This window comes from Trichosurus vulpecula, chromosome 7, assembly GCF_011100635.1.
Source record: "Trichosurus vulpecula isolate mTriVul1 chromosome 7, mTriVul1.pri, whole genome shotgun sequence".
Classification (NCBI taxonomy): domain Eukaryota; kingdom Metazoa; phylum Chordata; class Mammalia; order Diprotodontia; family Phalangeridae; genus Trichosurus; species Trichosurus vulpecula.
The window spans coordinates 61241873-61267144 of NC_050579.1; the positions used below are offsets into that span (position 1 = coordinate 61241873).

General features: G+C 38.2%; 1 protein-coding gene across 1 annotated transcript in view; it reads right to left on the minus strand.

Moving 5' to 3' along the window:
- GNAI3 (G protein subunit alpha i3) overlaps positions 1-25272 on the minus strand; it is a 44335-nt gene that overhangs the window by 16395 nt on the left and 2668 nt on the right. Inside the window, exons 2-3 of the mRNA XM_036766491.1 lie at positions 964-1006; positions 696-837 (exon numbers count right to left, since the gene is read on the minus strand). Of these exons, the coding sequence (XP_036622386.1) occupies positions 696-837; positions 964-1006 (185 nt within the window). The remainder of the gene's footprint in view (positions 1-695; positions 838-963; positions 1007-25272) is intronic.

Sequence of the window (25272 nt, forward strand, 5' to 3'; positions counted from 1 at the left end):
CTCCCAGAATTGAATACAATATTTTCTGTGTTTTGACTAGAAAAAAGTACAGAGGGCCTCTCACCCACTGGACATTATACTTCTATTAATGTAGTACAAGACTGTTTAAGTCTTGGAGCTCATTAATAAGTCAATCAATAGATTATGAATGCCTAATATAGTCTAAAACATAACACAGTATGTACACAATTCTTAAAGTCCAAAATTTTCCACTAAAATTTAGTTTATTTGTATACTTTTCAAATTTAGTCCCAATCTATCTTTTCCTGGAGACCAATTTTTACCTTCATTGTCTCCACACACAAGACAGAGTGGCAAACACCTCCTCAGATGACAAAATTGTTAAAGTGGCTCCCTTCAAATAAAATGGAGAATGACCATGAAATGAGAGGAATGGTTGAAAAAACTGGTTAATTCGGGGTGTTCAGAGAGTACTGGTGCCATTCTAAGCAATTACAGACTTTTGGCACACCTTGCATTCAAACATTCATTCGCACTTTCCAGTCTCCTCCTTGTAGCTGGAGTGTGGCACCTACTACAGCGGGCTGCTGAGGCTTCTCAGGTTGCTCCATACTCACCACATGGCCTATGCTATTGCTTCAAGTCTTTTTCCTGACAGATGAAGCAAGTTCTGCCTCTCTATGAACAGGACCTACTGAAAAAGAGGAAGCTTAAAGACAGTGAGAAACACTCACAGCTCTGGCAGCTTCCCCAAAATCAATCTTCAGTCGTCCCATGGCTCTTATAATTGCAATGATGGACTGGATGGTGTTGCTGTAAACAACTACTTTGTACTGTTTGCATTCTTCCTCGGAATACCCATCTTCATGGATGATTCTTAAAAATAAAAAAAGGAAGAAAATAAAAATCCATTACTACTGCTAAGATGAAAAAATATACCACAGATTTTTAAAATACTAAGTGAGAAAATTTAGCTTTACAAAAGGTCACATTCTAACTTACTTCATTTGTTTCACAATGGTGCTTTTACCAGATTCGCCAGCACCTGAAATACACAGAAGATATACTTTAAATTTCTCAATTATTAAACATTTTAGGTAGAAAATCTTATTCAAATTATCTGTCACAAAATAATATTTATCAGACTTCAGTATGAATGGCTCAACCACAAAATTCAACTTATCACAGTGCCTTAGGGTCTGATCTTGGTATTACTAGCAAAACATACTTCCACAGAGAAGTATTACACAGATAAGCAAATAATAACGGTTCACATCTGCATAGTGCTTCAAGCTTTAAAAAACACCTCACATCAACTTTCTGAGATAAGGTCTCTAAGTGTCATTATTTTCATTTTAAGTGAAAACTGAAACCCAGTAAAATTAAGTGATTTTCCAAGGGCAATAGCTAAATAAATGTCAGAACTGGCATTTGAATGCATGTCCTCTGACTCTATCCAGTGGTCCTTCCACTACACCTGAAAATACTACTTTCTATGCTGGTGGCCTTTACCATAGTCAAGTCTACTATTACTCTATGACCTAAAATTAAAGAGTTCCTAACTCCCAAGCACGTGTTATTCACAAGTGGATAACAAGTCCACAAATGACCCAATCTGGGGTAAGACTCTACCAATTACACATTTAACACCAGTGCCCCAATTCAAGGAAGGCATTGCAATCACTAAGGCAGATGCTAGTTATAGGTATTTGCCTCAATTTACCCAATGGAAGGGACAACTCAAGAGATTCTCTTTTGTACGTCAGTACACACACATCTATTTCACCTTGTTCTTGGTACTCACAGTTCTGGAGTTTAGAATTTAGGAATTAAATGATAAGGCAGAATCAAAAATATCCAGCACAATATTTTTAAGTTAATAGGATAGCAGAATTTAGAGCTGAGTGGTATCATCTAGTAAGTTCAACTCCTTCATTTTTACAGATAAGGAAACTGAGGCTCAGAGACGTACAAAGACTTGACCACGTGGCAAAACTAGTATTTGAACCCATGCTGTATAAGATCAGACTCAGTCCTCTCTGCACCATCTGTAGACTTCCTGCTCACACACTCTCATCTACTTTTCTCCCTGATGATCACTAAAAATGAGACTTAGATCACAAACTGTTTAGTTCTCTAATATCCAACAATTTAAGATTAAGAGTGAAAGGGTTTGCTCTAATATAGTCAAAACACCATGATATACTTTTGTACAAATAAGTCACTGTCATAAATTGTAATTTTCCCCCAGTCTTAACTATCAAAAGAGTATCTAATGAGTATGGTTATCTCACTATAGCACTCAAACTTATGTGTAAAGAACCAGTGCTTCCATCAGTGGTGTTAAACTCAAATAGCAATAGCTCCCAGCTCTACATATTGATTTAGAAAACCACAAATTAACATTATCTGTGCTGTACTGTATTTGTATTCATTTTGTTAATCATTTCCCAATTACATTTTAATCTGGGTATTCAAGAATTCTACACCTCTGTTTTATACTATTTACGCTATGCTAGAAAACTACCAGTTCGGCAAAAGGAAGATAGAGTACAGATAAAGCACGCAGGTAGCATCATCAAAACAATATTTGAGGAGCATGTGGTATAGGTCTAGTATAGCTTAACAATCTACTACAAATAAAGTATTTTATTAAGGAGAAAAAAAGATGAGCTCATTACATTGTGTTTTCTTACCTTTTGGCAAAGCTAGTTACCTTCTGTATATAGACCCCTAAGATCAAAACAGTGGATTTGATTAAAGGGCTACAGAACACTCAAGTTGTTGATTACCTATTGCTTTCCAGAACAGCTTGGACCACTTCACAGGTCCACCAATAGTCCATCAGTGTGTCTTTCTTCCTAACAGTCCCTCCAACAGGTGTCATCTTTGCCAATTTGATGAGTATGAGGCAGAACCTCAGAGTTGTTTTAATTTACATATCTCTTATTAGTGATATGGTATACTTTTTCATATGACTGTTGGTAGTTTGCATGTCTCCTTTTGAAAAATACCTGCTCAGACCCTTTAATCACTTATCTACCAAGAAATGGCTCTTATTCTTATAAATTTTAATCAGTTTCTTCTATATCCTGGATATGAAATCTTGATCAAAAAAAAAAAAAACCTGCTGCAAAAGTTCCTTTGTGGGCTCCCCCATCCCAAATTAAGTGCTTTCCAATTTCACTAATCTGTTTATGCAAAAAGCTTTCAATTTTACCTATTCAGAGATACCCATTTTATTTCTGTGATCTTCTCTATCCCTTCTTTGGTCAAGAACTGTTCCCCTATCAATGACTGCAAAAGGTATCTCCGTCCCTAATACTCTGTTTATGAGAGGACCTCCTATAGCTAGGTTGTGTTTGGAGTTCTCTGTGATATATGGTGTGAGATGGTGGTCTAAGCTTCATTTCTCCCAGACTGCTTTCCAATTTTCCCAGCAATTTTTGGCTGACAGTGAGCCCTTACACCAGTAATTGGCCTCACTGTGTTTATCTAACACTGTTATTATGCTCAATTGCTTCTAAATCTGGATCTGTGATTCCTCAGTCAGTTCACTTTTTATTATACTACACTACATTCCCTCTTTTTCTCCTTTTCCATCGGTTCCTCCTATCTGTTTTTAACCCACCTTTCTTCTCCCTACTTTAGGATAAACTTCTTGAAAAAGCTTTCTACACCAGATGCCTCCACTTCCTCATCCACCAACTCACTTTCTACTAAACACTTTACAACCTATTCATTTCCACCACTCAACTTAAACTGCTCTTTCAAAGGTCACCACTGACTTCTTCACCATAAATGTAACAGCCTTTTTTTCAGTCTTTATCCTCCTGGATTCCTTGGTAACATAGGATAGTGAAGACTACTCCCCGCCTTGGCTTCAGACACCACACTCCTAGATTCTCTTTCCAACTTCAGACACTTACTAGCTGTGTGACCCTGGGCAAGTCACTGTTTGCTTTGGTTTCCTCATCTGTAAAATAAGCTGGAGAAGGAGATGACAAATCACTCCAGTATCTCTGCCAAGAAAACCCCAAATGGGGTCACGAAGAGTCAGACACAACTGAAGTGACTTAACAACACCACCATCATATTATTTCTCCAATCGATGATATTCAGTGGCTTTCTACTGCCTGCCAAGTAAAGTGAAAACTTCCTTGCTGGATACTCAAGGTTCTTTGGTATCTCCTTACCTTTCCAATTTATTTTATATTATTTTCCTCCCATATAGTATATATTTCAGTTATGCTAGGCTACTATCTGATCCCTTAACGTGGCCTATGTTATTTATATCAAGTGTACCATCACCCAGGTTTATAACCTTAATCTTATCCTTACCCTCCTTTGCCCCACATCTTGTCATTTCTACATCTACCTCTCTTGTATCTATCACTTTCTCTCCAATCACCCAGTCATCACCCTAAATCCAGGACCTCATCAACTCTCCCTCTACTGCAAGAGCTTCCTAATTGGTTTCTCTGCCTCAAGTCCCTCTCCACTCTACTCGGCAATACATGACACTTTGATCTCACTATCAATGCGCACTTTCTCTGGCTGTCCCCTATGCCTAGAATGCACTCACTCCCTCAAAATCTCTAGCCCCCTCAGCTCAAGCATCACCTTCTACATGAACTCTTCTCTAATCCTCTCAGCTGATAGAAGCTCCTCTTGCCCCCGGATTACTTTGCATTTATTTTGTACATACCTGTATATGTACATGTCTCCTCTGATGGAATGAAAGCTATTTGAGGACAGGGACTAATTCACTCTTGTTTTTATATTATCAATGTCTAGCACAATGCCTGGTACACAGTAGGCACTTAATAAATGTCTGTTGATTGATTTTGCTTTCTTGCCTTTACTCATGCTTCTCCATACATCTAGTACGTCTTCCCTCTCCTTCGGCGTCTGTTGAAATCTTATCTATCTTCAAACACCACATTTCCATGAAACATTCCCAGTTCCCTTTCTCTCTGGCCTTGAATAATACACTCATCATGTATTATTGCATACTTTTATCTGTGCATATGTCTTATTCCCTCAACTAGAATGTAAACACCAGGCAGGGACCATAGCTTATCTGAACTCTGTATCTTCCCCAGCACCTATGACAGTAGTCTACACAGAAGCAGCACTTAATAAATGCCTAAACAAATTTCCTTATCCCTTTATTAGCTGTTCATTTCCACCATTCGTTAAGTCAACATCTCAGGCTACCTGAAGGATTTATTTTCAAAGTACCTCCCATGACAATTTAATGATAAATTATGCCTTTTCCTTTATTCCAAAAACCTTTACTTACCCAGCTTCTTTCTCGATCACTACAGGAAATGCCTCCATCAAATTCCTTGTCTTTCAAGCATGAAATCTAGTAGTCATCTGTGACTCCTCACTTCTCTTCTTTCCTTACACCAAACTGTAACAAAATCCTGCCTCTTATGTACACTTCTCTTATCAACCCCCTCTTCTCCATCACTCTGCCAAGTCTCTGAGCCAGGTTTTGGTCATATTGTATCTTGTACTACTGTAACCTTTTAAATCTCCCACCCTTAAGTCTCCCTCATCACTCCAATAATGTCACTATTAAATGAGTTAAGAGCTATCTTATTTAAATAATCATTCTCCAAATTCTTTGAGGAGTCCCCAAAAATCCTCTCACTAGATAACAGGTTCAATTTTCATTTTATAGAATTCCAATGCTTCCCTCTATTTCCCAGTTTGAGTTGCTCCCTATGTTCACTTCCAAACTCAGTCTTTCCCCAGGCTGCCTGCCTGGATGGCCCCTTTAATTAGAAAAAAAAGAACAAAAAATCAAGCTGGGAGGGGAAGAGCCTCAGGGTTGCTGTTCCAAAGAGAAAGTTACCATTGACAGTCACTCTAAGCTAGAAGGGCCCAAAATACAGCCTACTTAGTGCAGGGAGATACTGAGTTAGAGGATACTGGAGAGGTAGAAGAGAGTCTAATTAATGTCACTCATATTGCCAGAATAATTAAAAAAAAAAACAGTTAAAACATAGCCATTAAGTGAAGCTTCAGCAGGGACCTATTGTGGTCCAACCTATGAGCTTCAGAATGAAGCGGGAGAAAAGACAAGAAAGAAAGACAGAAAGGTCATCATTTCCCTGATGTCATGGTCCTCTTCAAAAACAAATGACTAATACAACCTGTGAGTAGGCTGAGCTGCCTGAAAGGGGACCCAGCTAGAGTTTACTGGCTAGATCTTTCTTTCTTTCTCTGCAAGCATTATGAATGTTGGGGACTATTTAAATAACTATGAAAAGACCTCATTCTTCCACAAGTTCTTTTTTTTGGGGGGGAGGGCTAGATCTCCCTATCTTTTCCAGGTGTAAGTGCAGCAGCCATTCATCAGACGAAGGCCAATACTAACTGGCACAGAAGCTTTTTTTTTTTTTTTTGCTTTTTGGCAGGGCAATTGGGGTTAAGTGACTTGCCCAAGGTCACACAGCTAGTACATGTGTCAAGTGTCTGAGGCCGCATTTGAACTCAGGTCCTCCTGACTCCAAGGCTGGTGCTCTACTCACTGCGCCACCTAGCTGCCCCAGAAGCTCTAACCTGCTCTGTTACTGTCTTGTGCTGGTTCACACTCCTTAAACAGCCTGGTTGACTCCTCATCCTCCACCTCCCTAAATTCCCATCCTACTCCCAGGGGCTTGCCATACTGGTGCTAGACTTACACCCAGGTCAACTTTAGCCCTACTGTAACTTGGAACTGCTGAGCTCAACTGAGACACCAGTTTCAGCCTCCCAACTGAGACAATAGGTAAGCTCCAGTTCAGCACTGGTTTGTGAGTAACCCCAAACCAGGCCTCTCACCTGGGATAGATATACAGTCTCTGTAGGCAAGATGGTTGTATGACTGACTTCTCACACTTACAGTATTATTATGTGTAGAGGGTTTTTTAAGTTATTAATGGAAAGAGCACTGGACCTGGTATAGCCCTAGCTCTGACATTATCTAGATGGCTTTACACAGAATAGTTAACCTGGCCTGTGCCCAGGCTGTTCTTGACTCCAAGTCCAGTATTCTTTCCACTACACACCACTCTGCCATTCACAAAATGAAGGGTTAGACTAGACAACTTCCAAGGTGCTTTTAAGCTATAAAATTCTATTGTTTAAAAAAATTCAATAACCATTTATTAAACACTTATTAGGTGCAGGTACTATCATAGGCAGAGTTACAAGGATAAAAACAAAAAAGTCACTGCCTTCAAGTAGCTTATGGTCTGCAGAGCAGAAGTGCCAGGTGGCCTGCAAAACTCCTGAATATAGGCAAACAAGGTTAAGATATAATTGGGAAATATTTAACAAAAACAAATAAAAATATAATTCAACACAGATAACATTAATATGTGGTTTTCTAAATCAGCTTATGCCCTCCAAAGATTGGTTTCTATTGGAGTTCAACACCATCACCCTAGTACACAGGTAAGTAAATACAAGGAAGGAGAGGGCACTAAAAACTGAGAGGACATGGAGCCTGAGCTAAGTCTCCATGGAAGTCAGGTAGCAGAAATCAGAGACAGGAGATGGAACGCAGAGTCTGGGGAACAACTAATATTTCGGTTCGATCAAAATGTAGTGTCCATGAAGGGGAGTAATGCAAAACAAGGCTGGAAGGGTAGGATGGAACCAGGCTGTGAGAAGGCTCGAATATCTGGTCAAAGAGTTTGGCAGGGGTCCTAAGCTTTTGTATCTTACAGACTCTTCTGACAGTCTGGCAAAGTCTATAGACACCTTCTCAGAAGAACGTTTTTAATTAATGAAAGGAAATGCAAAGATGCAACATTTCTCCCACCCAAGTAAATAAACCTCCCGACATCTTTCCATGGATGTCCATAAACCGCAGGTTAAGAATTTCTGCTCTAAGAGGCAAGGAGCCCTGAGGACCCATCAGAGGGATCCTGGCTCAGGGATGGACTTCCAACTCAGAGTCTTTGAGTTACTGAGGGTTTCTGAGCTGGGGATTGACAAGCTAAGACTTGTCCTTTAGGCATATTGTCCTGGTAGCTGATTAGTGGATGAATTAGGAGAAGGTAGAAACTGACATCAAGAAGACCAATTAAGAAGGTATTCCAATAGTCCAAGAGGATGCTGATGAGGGCTTGAACAAAGGCAGTAGCAATGTAAGTAGACAGAAGGGAAAGGATGAAAGACTAGAAGGAGAACCAACAAGAACTAGACGTCTTAAAAGCACTACTTCCTCAACTTCCTCCTCAAATCTTTATCTTTATTCAAGGATTCAGTTGCCAACTCCTTGTGTGAACTCTTTCCTGATGCCAGCACTTCCTAGCATTTTTTTCCTTCTCAAACTATCTTGAATTTACTTACCTATGTATAAATTTTTCTCCTTCCCCCAGTAGAACCTGAGGCTCCTTAAGGTAAGGATCTTCACTTTTGTCTGCATATTCTCAGCATTTAGCACATAATAGTTAATAAATTGTAGCTGAATTAGATGATGGCAAGACTACAGTGACTTCACTGGCTCTTTCATCCAATGGAATAAAGTATATAAAGCAAAAATTTAGTTAAACTGAAAAGTTATTCACTCACCAAGCATTTAAAGGCCATCTGTTTTGCACTGTACTAAGGTACAAGGTGCTACATTTGATACAAAAGGATAACTACCTAATTAACAAAAGAGAAGCAATTGAATCAATTATAAGGAGAAATTTTTTTACTATTGTCCTAACAAGTACCAATTAAGTTTCCTAAGCAGATGAAATTATATGTTTTAAAAATGTGAATTAAACAAATTATTTGCAACTAAAAGATTTAAATTAATGACTAGGTTTCAATGATCTCTTCTTTATGCGATCTAATAATATTTTATAAAAAGCCAATAAAATGGAATTCTTAGAAGTTGGTTAATTGAAAGAGAAACAAAAATTCTACCCGTTTCCAGCTATTGCTGAACTCCAAGATCACTTTAGGCTTTGCTTTCAACCTGACCCTACTTTGATTCTAAAATGTTAGCATTCCACACCTCAATTCTGAGCTCCACTTGCACCCCACTTGCTCTAATTACCAAATAATTTTCTGGCCCCCAAAGATACCTTGTATTTCTTTAAAACTTTAAGAAGTATTCCATGCCATACCAATTAAGTTACCAAAAGATTACTTCAGGGAGCTAGAAAAAAATTATGAAATTAAGATCAAGAAACTCAAGGAAAATAATGAAAAAAAGTAGGAAAGGAGGAAACTTAGCAGTACCAGATATCAAACTATATTGTAAAACATTAATCAACAAAATGATTTCCTACTGGTTAAGAAATGGACAGATCCAATAGTGGAGTATATTAGGTACAAAACCTATAGAAGGAAGTGAACACAGTAGTCTAGTGTCTGATATATCCAAAGATCCCACCTACAGGGGTAAGGAATCATTTCCGACAAAAACTGCTGGGAAGATGTATCACTAAGGTAAGATTCATGACCTCAAGGATGACCATAAGGTTTGTATGGTTTGTAATTGCAAAGTATGAAAAACTCTCTAGCTAGAAGGCAGAGGAAGTATAACATTTATATAGACACCAGAGGATCAAATCCCAAGACCAATAACTCCAATTCGATATAGCAGTAATTATATTACAAAACCGGTAAGCCCACCTCAACGCAGCAACAAGGAAATTATAACACAGTATTATAGCAAGGAACTAAGTCATCCTATAACCTTCCTTTCTACTGGGGTCTCCCTGTAAACACGAATCCTAACTGTCTGCTTGCCTGTGTTCTCTCCCCCTCAGTTCTCTGGGCTCTGAAGCTTCCTGGTTTCCATTCCACTCTCGGCTCCACACTCTTTCTGTGGCTCTGTTGAATTCTCAGTTCTCAATGGCTACCTTCTGGGTGTATAAACTTTTATGAACTGATGAAGGTGAAGTTAAAAAGAACCAGAAAAATAAATTATTCAATAACATTGTAAAGACAAATACTTTAAAAGACTTATATAAACAATTAGATAAACTAAATGGCTCAACACAACTACAAAGGACCTAGGAAGCATTCTACCCACCTCTTGACAGAGGTAACCGACTTAAAGTACAGAATGAGACATATTTTTTAAAAACATGGCTAATGCAGGAAATGATTTTGATTGACTGTATTTGTTACAAGAAAAATATCTTAAGGGTGTACTTTCTGAACATTATCCTGCAAGGTACTCATAATTGCTCCATGAGACAGGTGTTACAGGTAATATATCCATTTTACAGGATCCGACTAAATTCTGCCTCAAAGAGGTTAAGAAACTTGCTTAAGGTCATACAGCTAATGTCAGAGGCAACTCTCTTGATCACCCTTTGGAGCCACTGTTCACTAAGTGCCATGTAAGCCAATAATACTGATCCCTCTCCTCACCAATGCTCCATTCCCCCTACATACTCAAAAGGCCCTCTGTTGTAAAATTGAAAAAAATTGAAAAAAAGCTACACTTTCTGCACAGCTCAGCAGCTAATGGACAGACTGCTGGCCCTAGATATGAGCTGAAATTCAACCTCAGACACTAGATGGGAGACCCTGAGCAAATCACTTAAATATCTGTCTGCCTCAGTTTCTTCAACTGTAAAGTAAAAGGATAATAACAGCACCTACCACCATGATAGAAAAAAAAATTAAGCTTCTAGTTCTAAAACCTGTTCTAAAAGCTATGCAGGATAATACTTTTTCAAATCGTGCTTCATTTAACCTGGGTGCTCACGATCCCACTGAGTCAATCCAAAAAGGCAGCTTAATCATTTTTACATTTATAAATCATCTGAAGAAAATATTAGTTTGATGAGCATTAGTTGCTTATGAGTCAAAGCTGAACTAGGATTTCTTAAGTGTTAAAGTGAAGTGGCAAAAAAGGAGAAAAGAAAAGCTAAGGGTCGGGATAATTAACCACAGAATGAGAAATAGGATATAAACATGGCTACTTGGAAAAGGTCTAAAATGTGGACCCAAATTACTATAATACCACTGTCAGCTGTATGCCTACAGCATAGAAAGTAACATTAGTTTCCTTAAAGCAGTCACTGACCAAAGTTGACTTTCTTCCAGACAACAAAACCCAGTAGTTACTTAAGGTTGTACAGATTTAATTTTTGCTTGGAAAAATACTGTCATAATGCAATCAAGTCAGAAAAAACTTCCTCAAACTTATCATAACACCATATCCCCTAAAAAAGCCATCATAGTAGCTACAAGGCTACCCACCTTCCTACTCCCAGTCAAGAAGTAAAAAGCCCACACCCAACACCATGTCCTGATACTGACATATTTCCTTAGAGTCACTGTTCTAAATAGTCACTTCTGTGGTAATTTTAAAAAAAAAGGTCCTATTTCACTTTTACAGAGATTCTTAACAGTTTTGTGTCATGGACACCCTTGGCAGTCTGGTAAAACCTATGAATCCTTCCCAAAGTAATATTTTTAAATGTATAAAAGACACATAGGATTATAAAGCAATCATACCGAAACATTATCAAAAGTTAAAAAAAAAAAAGTCCACAGGCCCCAAGAATAAGAACTTCTAGTTTAAGGAAAGACTCTGAAACCTCAGAAGTCTCCCAGGAATACTCTAAAACCAAACTTTGGGACCTGGGACAGAGTATCAGCTGTGTGCAGCTCCTATTTTGACTGGCACAGTGAAATGAAATCAAAATTGTGCCACCTGAAAAGTAGCCAAAAGGGATATTAACAGTAAAAGATCTTTTTTTAAAAAAAGGCATGAAAATTATAAGGATCTTCAAAGCAAGTTTTGCGGATTTTCAAAGCAATAAAAATAGGAGAACAAGAAGTCTAAGTATTAAGGTGGGGGAAGGGAGTTGATTTCAAGCATCATAGAATAAACTAAAACATGGTGAGGAAGTGGTTTGGGACTTAATTATATGACACTTAACAAGGGCAAAAAAACACTTTATTCCCACTGAAAATTCTTCTTTCCACTTAAGAATTTGTTTTGACTTTTAGCACTATGTTACTACTTCAATATTTAAATGACTTCAAAAGAAAAGAATTCTTATAACGAATACGTAGAATAACAATTTCTGTTTTGACTTTTAGGACTATTACTACTTTCAGTATTTTGAGACATCAACCACTTTCTGAACCTGATGCAGAGATTGGCCTTGATCTAAGTTAATTCCACTAAACAAAGGAAGAATTCAGGTCTAAAGGCTGAATCCTCCTGAAACATCTAAGAAGAGAACTGGGCCATAATTCAAGAACGAGCCCAACATAACTTAATTCTTTTGGAATCCTTTGCTTAGTTCACATCAGATATAATAACTCCTGTTACAACACAACAACATGTCATGGAAAATAGGACATTTCATTTACATAGGGCACTGTACCAAAACCAGAACATTCAACAGTGATCCTAACACAATGTTATTCAGTTCAAACAGCTTGAATTACAGAAATGCTATGATTGGTCACTAAGCAGGTAACAGGATAGCCTGGGACAGATACAAGGGTTTAAAGATGACTAGTTGCTGAGCGCCAAAATAAGATTACGCAAACTGAAAATAGAAGGAAAAATGAAAGAACAACAATCATAGAACACTTTTCCTATAAGCACCAAGTTGACAAACTATCTCCCCAAAAGGCATTCCTCTTATAAACACTTATGGCTTAGCCACTTTTTAAAAGTAGCATCAGGTTTTAGAAACAATGCTTAATAAAGAGCTTTATTAAAAATTACTACTAATAAAGAGTCTGTGAGACTTAAAGTCAAGAGAACCTCAGTTTAAATTCTAGTTCCCAAATCTTAGCTCCTCCTTCTGTTGATTATCTCCAATTCATCTTGTGTATATCTTGTTTGTACATAGTTTTTGACTGTTGTCTCTCCCATCAGACTGTGAGTTCTTTGAGAAAAGGGAGTCTTTTTTGACTTTTTCTATATTCTCAGAGCTAAGCACAAAACAGATGCTTAAAAAAATCCTGGTTGACAGACTGATACTTGACAAGATGTGTAGCTATGGGCAAATCACAACCTCCCTTTCTCCTTTCCTGATCTATAAAATGGACATAATTCTCTAGAATCTATTTAACAAGGTTATGAAGTTCAAATGAGATATTTATTGTACAGGAAGTACTTTGCAAAGTAAGGGCCATACAATGTCAGTTATTACTATTACAGATCAAATTCAAGCAAAATTTTCAGACTCAAAAAACATCACAAAACAGGTTTCAATTCTCAATCATTCCATCTACTTATAAATATCAGATTTACAAAAATCACAGAATTTTGTCAGTGAAGGGGGCCTTAGAGACCTACTTTAATCCCCTCCCTTTATATACGGAAACTATGAGCCACAAGGTTAAATGACTTGTTCAGAGTCATATAGCTAGTTAATAGCAGAGTTGTAAGAAAGAATGCAATCTCCTCACTTGCAGGTCAGTTAATGCCACTACAACATGGCATATCACCTATTTAGAGGACAACACAGTTTCCAAGAGATGTTCAGTCTCTGAGTTTGAACAAATAATCTACTGTATTTGGCAGAAAAACAAAATTAAAAAAAAAAACTAGTGTAACTTCAGAAAATCAGTATCTCTACTGCTTTGAATATAATTAGCAGTACAGCTATAATGCTCTATAAGCACTTTCTTTTTGTTCTGTACTGCTATTTTATTCTGTATATATTCCTTGACTACTTAAAGACTTCGGGGGACAGATGTGAAAGGGAGTCTGTACAACTAATATTTATAGGTAATAAGAAATAAAGCTCCATTCTTGAAAAATGATTCAAACTATTCCTCCATAAAATTTTTTCACCAAGGCTAACAAGTAGCAAAATTGAAAGTCTTGAGATTTATTAATTCTTTAGCCCCATCCCCTCTTCTAGATGATAAGCAATGAAACTGAAAAAAGTAGGTAGCGAAAGAATCTAACAAAGGATTTAAACTCTCTACAAGCTGAAAAATCAGATTCTAACATTTTTGTGCTGGCTATTCAGTAAATACCTCTATTATCTGACTCAGATTGAGGTGCATGTATGCAATATAACAGTATAATACTCACAATTTACTGTACTGTTTTTATTACATTACCTGAGAGAAACTAGGGCTGTGCTATAATGTACAATTCTACAACATCTCATCTTAACAGTGGAAAATGAACTTCTTAAAACTGACAAGTGAAATTTGAAAATATTTCAAGAGGAAGTAGTTCCTCTCCAGGCATATGATGGATCACTGCATCCCATGTTTGCCAGGATATAGTGTCTATGGGTTTATCCGTCTCTTGTCAGTACCACTTTCCCATGTCAAAGATAGAGGAGTTTGGGGGTTAAAGGACAGAAGATTAAAGGAGAGACAATCAAGGGAAAGAGAATAAAAGTGGGGGGAAGAAAAGAATGGGGAAACCTTATTTCTCTCTTTTTCATTCACAATCAGGCAGAGGAGAAACAGGTGAGCTGAAGACTGGGAAAGTGGAAATTACTATCACAGGTGCCTATCTATCTAGACAGCGCTTTTTTGAAGGAAAAGAGGGACAATTTTTAGGTCAAGGTTACAATGTTAAATCTCTGGTACAGCCGTTAATTTCCCAACTTTGCAATAAAGCAAAAGAAACTAAGAACTGCCATCCAAGAAAGTAAGTTTAAGCCCTGATCACTACTTATTAAATAAATTTAGTTCTTCTATAATTTAAATATTTGTTGAGCAACTACTGTTATCTATTCATCATCCCTTAAATCCTATGAAGTCCTCTATTAAATTAAATTCCTAAGGGAATTTAACATTCTAGTTGAAAAGATAAGACATGGACATTAAACAGTTAACAGCACAACATGATTAAATGTTAATGCAAGTGGCACAAATGATATGTTGTAGGTGCTCAGAGGAGAGATCAATGTGAGTTACAGTAGATTGTGAAGACCTCAGTCTTCTAATTCTCCAAATGGGACTTACATGAAATACAGTAGTGACTGAATTAACTAGACAGAACCCTCAGGAACCATACAGTCCGATCCCCTTGTTTTACAAATGAGCAAACTGAAGTCCAGGGATGTTAAGTGATTTATTCAAGGTCACAAAAGTAATAATTATCAGTGGTGGGATGGACTTCAAGGACTAACAGGAATATAAGACACTTTAGATTCTTACAAAACAAAGTGTTATAGAAGTTGAAGGGGAGACCAGGAAAGGCTTCATGGAGGAGATGTCTTTTGAGTTTGACTCTAAAGGATGAGTAGGCATGGAGGACATTCTAGAGCAAACTGCACACAAAAGACAGAGATACAAGCACACAGAGTACATTCATGGGACAATACGGCAAAAGTATAGAAAATATGTATGGGAATATAAAATAAAGCTAGATTATAAAGGGCCTTGAATGCCAGGCAAATGAGTTTAACCTCACTTGTGTGGCATGCAGTAGTGAGTCACTAAAGATCATGGGACAGCCTTCTCACTCCGGAGATGCCTCCATCCCTACAGCTTTCTCCTCCAATTGTTGAGTTCCTGCCTGGGATACCCATTTCAGGAAGTGCCAGGCCAACCATGCTCGTTTGTCTCCCATGTTTGATCTGGCTCTCTAAATTGCTCAGGAACTCACCTTCCCTATCCTCCCCAGTTTTCTTTTGTGTCATTTTCCTTTGTCTTTGTTAAAATGTAAGCTCCTAGAGGGTGAAGACTGCCTTCTTCACTTCCATTTGTATTCCCAGAGTTTAGTATACTGCCTGGCCCTGAGTAAACTCTTAGTAAGTTCTCTATCTCTCCAGAAGAATGACATGCTCAGATTTATGCATAAGAAAAACTATTCAGGGCTTAAGCATCTGAGGGATGAACTGAAGTGGACAAAGAGGAAGACACGTTAGGGAGCAACAATGCAGCGAAGTGATATTGAAAATCCTCTTCGGGTGGATGGTGGCAATGGAAACAGAAAAGAAAGGACAAATGTAGGAAATTTAACCATCCCACAAATATTACCAAGCACTTACGTATGAGGTACAAGGATAGGCATTAGACGTACAAAGACAAAACAAAATTAGTCCCTACCATCAAGGAATCACATTTTATAAGTGATTGGATAGTAAGATGTAAGAGAAAAAGGGCAAAGAGAACATTTTGAACAAGGAGACAAGATGAAAGGTCATGCCGTATAAAGAGGAGAAAGAAAATAAATTCAATTTTAGATATCCAAAGGAGAAATGGGCTGCCTCAGAAGGTGGTTGGTTTCCCTTCATAACAAATTCTCAATCAGCTGTCAACTATATTGTAAGCTGGGTTGGAATGTCTTTTTTTTTTTGTCACAGGCCCCTTTGGTAGTCTGGTGAAACATATGGACTCTATTCTCAGAATAATAGTTTTAAATTCATAAAATAAAGTACAAAAGATTATAAAAGAAACTAATCATAATGAAATAAAGATGTAATTTTTTTTCCCATTCAAGTTCATGGACTACCTGAAACTTATTCATGTTCCAGGACCCCTTGAGCTTAGGAACCTCTAGACTAGAGAGTCCCTAAGATCTTTTCCAACTTCAAGATCCTGTGATATTCATCTAAAGAAATGTCAACCTATAGAACAAAAGGTGACATCGATTTAAGAAATTATAAAGTTACTCCCCTAATAGATAATGTGTAGAACAGCAAGCATAACTGGCCATTAAGTTTTGCAAATTTAAATATGCATAACCAGTTTTACAATACAAGGGTTTAGGTGAATCAGAGGATTCAGATTCTCTGCATATTACTTCACTTTGCCAAACCAGTCCAACAAAATTGCACACAACTATTCAATAGTTATATTATTCCCATATGGTAATGTTTTCCCAGAGAGACGAGAGGCAGAGGAAAAAAAAGAAAAAGAATTTAAGATGTAGTACCCAGGAGTTGAATATTTAGCAGATAAAACTACAACATAATTGTTACCCGAAAAAAAATCTACCAACCAATCAACAAACATCTCTTAAGTACTTACTATGTGCACATAAACACTGGGGAGCAGTAGGTAAGACTGAAATAATCCTTACTCTCAAGAGGCTTACATTCTTTATTTTTTAAGGGAAGCTTCCATTCTAATGGAGGGAAAAATCTTGTGTAAATAAACATATCTATCAAATAAATACTGTATGGGGTAGTTTTAAGAGGCAATGTCTTGACAGCTAGAAAGAATCAAGAAAGGATTCACAGAAACTGTTGCCTGAGTTGAATCTTGGAGGAAACTGGAATTCCAAGAGATGAAGTTAGGGAGGAATTCCATGTATTTCAGGCATGGAAGACAGCCAACATCAAGGCATTAAGACGGGAGATGGGCTGCTGTGTGTAGAACAGCTAGCAGAAGAGTGTAGCCAGATCGAAGTGTGTGCAGGGAAATATTGAGTTAGAGGATACTGGAGAGGTAGAAGAGAGTCTAATTAATGTCACTCATATTGCCAGAATAGTTAAAAAAACAACACAACAACCCATAAGCATAAAACCCAAATTGCCACAACAATTATATAAATTCCCTGTATAACTATCCTGAAAAAGATAAAAATGGGGGGGAGGGGAAGGTAGAAATTAAAATACAGAATAATCACAAAGATAAACAGAAAATCAGGCCCTGGAGATACAAATTTTCTGGAAGTAAAGGCTCACCCAAAAGTGCTCTACATTCGACTAAAAGACAAGACAGTGAAGTGCAAACACCTGAGCAATATTTTACTGATACTGATGACAACCAAGTTAATTATCACATCTTATATTTCCTGATTTTGAAATATAGTCATTTTCTTCACAGAGGTAACATTCATTGGCTTTCAAGACAACAGAGGATTCTTGATATCAGAAGAAATTAATTTCAAAGTACACTGATTTAAAGTACTAATGAAACTGGTTTTGTCTTGAACTCAAGAGTAATAACTATATTATTTTATTGGCAACACTTAACACTTTAAAAATTCAAGGATCTGTAATTTAAGTGAACCACTGTGATGTAATGGAAGGATTGCTCCACTTTGAGTCAGGAAAGGCCTGGGTTGGACTTCTGTGGGTTAACATGAGGTGTGTGGCTTCAGGCAAGTCACTTAACCTCTGTGGACCATGATTTCCTAATTTTGAAATAAAGATAATAATACCCGTAGTTTCTACATCACAGGGTTGTTGTAAGGAGCAAATAAAACAAAGCACCATGCAAATGTAAGCTCTTCTTATTTATTATTCCCTCCACTAACAACCCCTCTATAATTTTGTGGATGGCCCTAGTTGCAGTGCCGCTGCCACCCTCCTACCACCTGAAAAGAAAAAAAAAATCATCATTCTGTAGCCAAAGCTAGAATTAGGTTGGTTCTCAGGCAGCAAGCACACAATTCGTCCAGCACAGGAACATACTCATTCTAAGCTTTCTAGTATAGCAGTACCTGCAAGGCTAGTGCTCCACTGGCATGGCCTTTAAAAATCACCAGTACACCATAACAAGGCATATAAAGTCATAACATGACTTTAGTGGAATGGCAAAAGTGAATACAAAATAGTATACTTTCTCTTTAAAAAATAACTAAATTACTGGGGCAGCTGGGTGGCGCCGTGAGTAGGGCACAGGCCCTGGAATCAGGAGGACCTTAGTTCAAATGCAGCATCAGACACTTGACACACTTACTAGCTGTGTAACCTTGGGCAAATCACTTTGCCCAATTGCCCTGCCTTCCCCCCCTCAAAAAAAAAAAAGAAAATACTAAATTACTAATGACATATACAGTTTTTCTAGTAAATGACTTAGCTGCTAACCAACTTAATTATTTGCACCCTGCCTTCTAACACAGCTATTGGCTATTAACCATTTTTACTAGCCTAAGACTATAACAGCTTTTGTTAGAAATCTAAATTTTAAACTAAATTAGCTTTTTGTGAGTCTGCTGATTCACTGTTTAATACCTTTTTTTGTTGAAATGAATTCTCTTTATCCCCAGACTAACTGCATCTACAATCCCCAGCTCAGGGCAGAATAACCACAGGCTTCGCCACAATACAGAACTCTCATGTCTGGAGGATTTAATGTGCTTCAGTGTATCCAAGAGCACTTTTAGCCAACACAGTGCTATCAAGGCCACTCTATGCAGCTTTGTTGCTATCACTATTTCCATAGCATCCACTTATCAAATAAAATCTGTGTTCTGTGAAGTTAATTCAGAGTGGGGATGAAAAAAAAAAAAAATATATATATATATATATATATATGCGCGCATGGGCATGACTATTAGACAAGAGACAAATTTAAAAGATGTGATGTTTTAGTGTCTAATTTAAGGGGTCCTTTCTATATATCTTTCTTGAATACTTCAATTAACAGTAGCAACTACAGGGGCTGTTGAACACCAATGCAGCCCAAAGAGAAAAAGGGGCTCCCCAACATAGCCTCCGGCTCCCAGCAGAAGCTCCAGCTGCATTCCTTCCCAGCTTTACTCTAGCACAGCCAAAATGACCCACATTACCCTCAGAAGAGCTCTCCACACCAATAAATTAAACTAACTACCTATCTACTACAGAAGTATTTCTTTTAGAAAAACGCAGATCAGGCTCACTCCTACCTGTGAAGGGCAGGTTTTGTTTATAAATAGAGCAAAGAAATCCAATTTGACTTTGTGTATGTATACTATAATAGAACAATGGAGAATTGGACTGGTTTATCTGCAACCTAATCAAGCAAACTTGGCCAAGTACTACCAAATTTTAAGAGTTTTAAAATGATGAAGCAAAAATTTTTAAAGTAAAACAATTTTCATTTTTAAAAATATGAACTCATAAAAAAACTTGAGTCAGAGACTATTAACTTCACCTGACTTTAGAAGCCCATGGTGCTTTCCCCACTATTACCCTGTGAAGAAAGTAGTACAAGCAGTATAAGTATTTTACAGCTTAAGGACGCTAAGACTCAGAGAAGTTAGAGACTGGCCCAAGGTCTCTGAGAACTTTGATTTGAATCCAGGTCTCTGGATTCCACATACAACCCCTTTCCATTTAAATATACTGCTTCCTTTTGAACAAGGGTACACTGTATTCTGAAGGAACAGATTAGATGGAATAGAAGACAATGAAGTACAGCGAATTACAGCAAGAAAATAAATCTTGCCTCTGTGGCAAACTTGAAGGCAAAGGGGTGTGCTGGGAAATATCTGGGTAGGGATTAAAGGAGAACAAAACATTAGTGAAATAGTGGCAGCCATTGGGGATGGCTAAACAAACTGTGGTAAATGAACTTATGTTCATTTATTATTGTGTCATAAATAATAATAGCTAGCATTCATATAGCATTTTAGAGTTTGCAAAGTGTTTTAAAAACAGCTCATTTGATCCTCACAACAACCCTGGGAGGTGGGTGCTTTTATCATCCCTATTTTACAGATGAGGAAACTGAGGGGGGCAGATTAATTACAGGGTCATACAGGTTTTCCTGACTTCAGGTCTACCATTCTTATCCACCAGCTGTAGAGGAAACTGAAAAGACCTTTACGAACTGACGCAGAGTAAAGTGAAGAGAACTAAGAGAACAATTTATATAAATGATAACAATACAGAGAAAAACAACTCTGAAAGGATTTAAAACCCTATCAAGGCAATGATAAACTATGGTTTAAAAGAATGATGAAATACTCTGCTCACTTTGTGACAAAGAGGTGATGAAGTTAAAATGCAGAGTCAAATATTTTCATATGCAGCTGTGAGAATTTGTTTTGCTGGACTATGTAGCTATGTCTTGAGGGATTGGGGGTGGGGGGAGGCAGGGAGACACTTTTTTTTATTTGCTCAATGGAGAACAGAACAGATTAAAATTTTTTAAAATACCCGTTACTTGAAAAATAAAAATAACAAACTATTTTTAAAAAAGATATAACGGTGAGAATATGTTACAGACTGCCCAACCTAGAGGAAATAATTGGATATGTCTGACCCAGCTCATAAAGTTCGTAGAGAGAATAGTTGTGATAGGGGACACATCACTTATCCTGCCGGAGGTCTCCGCTAAAACTGAAGCAGATGATAACTGTTTCTTTCCTTAATGATCTTTCAAAAGAAGAAATGAGAGACAGTGCTACTATGTCGGGCCTAATCAACAACAAGAAGGTAAAGAATGACCAGAAGTTTGGAAGTTGGTGACCATTCCATCTTAAGAGTTCATAGCAGATAAGGAGGTGAATATCAGCAGCCACACAACCTGGATTTTTAAAGCATTCAGAAACAGGATAAGGGGGAATCCATGGATTAAGATTCTAGCGTAAAATTCTAACAATATAGTCAAAACTGATCCAGATGAGAAAGAAAATAGGGAATGGCTGCAATAGGGAGCTCACTTTAAACTCTGATTTCAAAGGAGCAGGCACAAAAATCAGCAGGAGGCCCATCCTAGGCTCCCTAGTTTTCAGTGCCTTCCTCTGGGAAGCTATTCTGATTACACTTTTTACGTACATAGTTGTTTTCATGGTGTCTCACTATTAGAATGTTGTTTCTTTATCTTCTCTAGGCACAGTGCCTAGCACATATTGTTGAACAAATGTCTGTGGACGGCCAGACTGAAGAGACAGAAGCAACGGGTAACTGAGGTGGAAAAAAAGAATAGTAAGGTCCTATAAAAATATAATAAAGCCTTAAACTCAGTATGAGGTTTACAATAAATACGGAAGGCTACAAAAGGACTTTTTTTTGGCCCAGCGGGGGGCAGGGGGTGGGGAGAGGCAGTAAGTTGGAAGCAAGAGGATCAAGAAGACTGGGGTTGTTGCTTGAGGCGAAAATGAACCAGAGATACCTGTATCTCTACTCAATTTACTTTTTTCTTTCATTTTCTCTCAGGTGAGAAATGATCTTCAAATTGAGAAGTACAATACAAAAATGACCAACAGAAACTGAAACTCAAAATAAGTGACCAGGTAAGGGTACACAGCACATAACCCAGAAGGTGAGGCACTTAAATTAATTAAATCCCAGGACTCTCAAAGAACTGTCAGGAGTGACTGCCTACTATCATCGATTAAGTAAAAAGTATTTTTTAAGCCTTTACTACGTGTCAGGCACTGTGCTAAGCACCGAGGATGCAAAGACAAAAGTGAAACAAACGCAATCCTTCCAAGTGCTTACATTCCAACATGGGAATAGAACACGCATGTGTGCACCTCCATATATACATACTTGCACACAGAAACAAAATTTAATACAATAGCAGCGGGGGCGGGGAGGAGATCAGTAAAGGCTTCATGTAAAATGTAATGTGTGAGCCAAATATTAAAGAACACGAAGGATTTCAAGAAGTGGAGGTTGGGAAGGAAGGAGGACACTCGAGGTACGGGAGCTAGCCGTGAAAAGCTACTGAGAAAGGAGGATCATCGTGTATGCAGAACAAGTAGCAGGCCAATGATCTCTGAATAACTGTGATGAATAGGAGAGGTACAAGGGGACTGATAGTTGACTCAAGACAAAATTCATAAGCAGATTATCAATGAGACAACCTGTGAACACTTAAAAAGGAAAGAGATGATTCTAGATCATAAGACTTGGAGCTGGAAGAGATATCATCTAGTTCACATCATTTTATAGATCAGAAAACAGAGAACCAGGGAAACAATTTATCTTGTTTAAGGTCACGGAAGTAGGAAACAGCAGGTCCAGGATTTTAATCCACATCCTTCTGACTCCAAATCCAATGATTTTTCCATTATACAATGCTGCTTCCCAACTTGGGTTTACTAAGAACAAGTCACGCTAACTTAATTTCTTTTTTTAACAGGGTTACCAGATTAATGAATTAGGGGGATGATACAGATACAGAACATCTGGACTTCAATAAGGCAATTGAGTTTTTATTGTTATGCGTAGGATCAGTGTTAATCTGGAGGGCCACAGGATTTGTTTTGGGACCTGTTTTGATCCACATTTTTTAAATCACCATTCTAAATGAAGACAGACAGACACACAGAGACAGACAGACAGACAGACAGACACACACACACACACACACACACACACACACACACATGCTCACACTCGGGTGGCTTATCAAATCTGCAGAAGACACAAAATCGGAAGGTGTAATACACTGCATGGCTGAACTAGGATTCAAAGAGTCCAACAGGTTCAGGGGCTGGGGTGGAGCCAATGATATGAAATGTAACAGAGACAAATGTCAACTCCGGCAGCTGGGTCAATTTAAAAAAAAAAAAAAACTGAACAAGTAGAGAAAAGGAAGATGCTATGAGAACATAACACGTGAGAAAGATGTAAAGATTTAATGAGCCTAATAAGTTAATAATGTGTTGTGGGGGCAGCTGGGTGGCGCAGTGAGTACAGCACCGGCCCTGGAGTCAGGAGGACCTGAGTTCAAATCCGGCCTCAGACACTTGACACACTTACTAGCTGTGTGACCTTGGGCAAGTCATTTAACCCCAATTGCCCTGCCTTCCCCCCTGCAAAAAAAAAAAAAAAAAGTAGAAAATAGTGTGTCGTGGTGGCCCAAAAAACTAATATTGATCGTACTGAGTCTAGGGTGCTGTTTTAGAGTAGCATGACCAGGATGCTCAGGGGACTCCAATCTATGCAATAAGGATGACTTGCAGGAAAGGGAAATGTTTGGCCTAAAGAAAAAAAACGACTTAGAGGAACAAAATGACAGTCTTCTAAAAGGCTGCCGTGTTTAAGAATTGTGTTTGTTCTGCTAGGCCCCCAGAGGCAGCGCTAGCGACAAGGAGCAGAGGTTAGAAGGAAGATTTCAGTTCAACACAAGGAAAAATATCCTGATAGTTAGAGACACTCAAAAATCGGAGCGGATTTCCTCAGGGCACAGGCAGTGTTCCATCGCTAGAAATCTTCCAGAAGAGGCTGTAGAAGGTAGCCCAGCACAGCATAGCGCAGCAAGCACCGGCCCTCTTGTCAAGAAGACCTGGACTCCAAGCTTATGCCTAGTTCTTTTAACCTCTCTCAGCCTCATTTTCTTAATCTGTAAAATGGGGATATCAGGAGTCTTACGTACCAGTAGTTTCCCTCAGAGGGGTTTTGGGAGGCTCAGATGAGATATTAGTCAGTTATTACTATTAGCATTATCACCGTTGTTACTATTAGGCATGTCGTAGAGGGACGCGTGAATTCACTAAGGACCGACCTGAAGTCCACTTTCTAGGACTCTACGATTAGTCTGGTGAATTAAATTGCTTCTATCTCAAACGGGGAAGGTTTTTTCATAGTCTGACCTATAAACACTGAAGATCAGACTGACTGTGAGGTCAATGTCCAATGTCAGCTGGCCAATGCTGAACTATATACAGTTTACGACCAAATAGTTGTTTAAAAAAAGGGAGGGGGGAAAAGGGGAGTGAAGAATACTTCAGAAATAGTTTTAGGATTAAATGTGAGACTCATATAGTTAAACTTTATGATTAGGATCCAATACTTATTTTTAGCAGTACATTTGAAAAAAGTTTTTACCAAAATAGTGTTGGGTGTGAACAAGAGTAAATTTGGACAATACAACAACGTTAAAGGATAAAGTTCTGAGATTTCAATAGATGGGAACGTTCCCCATAGACACTTCACTTCAGACAGGTTTTTATACTTGGTCTGGGTAACCACTAATACTTCATTGAGGCTGAATAACTGCATGATGAAATGGGGAAAAGGGTTGTTTTGACTGGTTTAGGGCTTTCATAGACTCACAGATCTAAGCCACAGCCTACAATGTGGACTTATAAAAAGAAGCAAACGGATCTATAACAGGAAATAAAACTGAGCCAGGACAGGGAATAAGAATGAACTTGGGTCTCTGGGAGAAAAAGTTTATTCATGAAGTCCATCCCAGAGGTAGTAGATGTGTCAAGAGGAACCACATGAACCTGATGGCAACAACCAAAGCAACAGTAAAACACAGAAACTTGACCTAGCTTTCTGGAGCACAGAAAAGGATTTCCACTGGAGTTCCTGAACCAAGACTCTTGAAAAAGAAGAGTAGAAACCATGTGGTACTAGCCAACTAGCAGAACAGCAAGAGACAGGGCCGTGTCATGAAAGAGCAACCTATACCTTTTCTTCTACTACTGAGCAGGTGCAATGAGAAAGAGGTTGATTTGATTTGACTTGATTCTCTTTTGTCTTTTTTTTTTGAGGGAGGAGCCAAGAAGGGAGAAGTTAGGGCAGGCATGATTGCATCAAGACTACCAACGGGCCCAACTCCACTATGGATAGGCACAGGAAGTTTGACCTTCTCTATCACCAGTGTGGGTCAGTTCTTCCCCATAACCCTAGGTCCACCTCACTGCTCTCCCTGGGATACACCACGCTGATGTCAGACTACTTGCAGACACCAGAACAGTTTTAGCCCTACAACTCAGAACTCCTGAGCTCA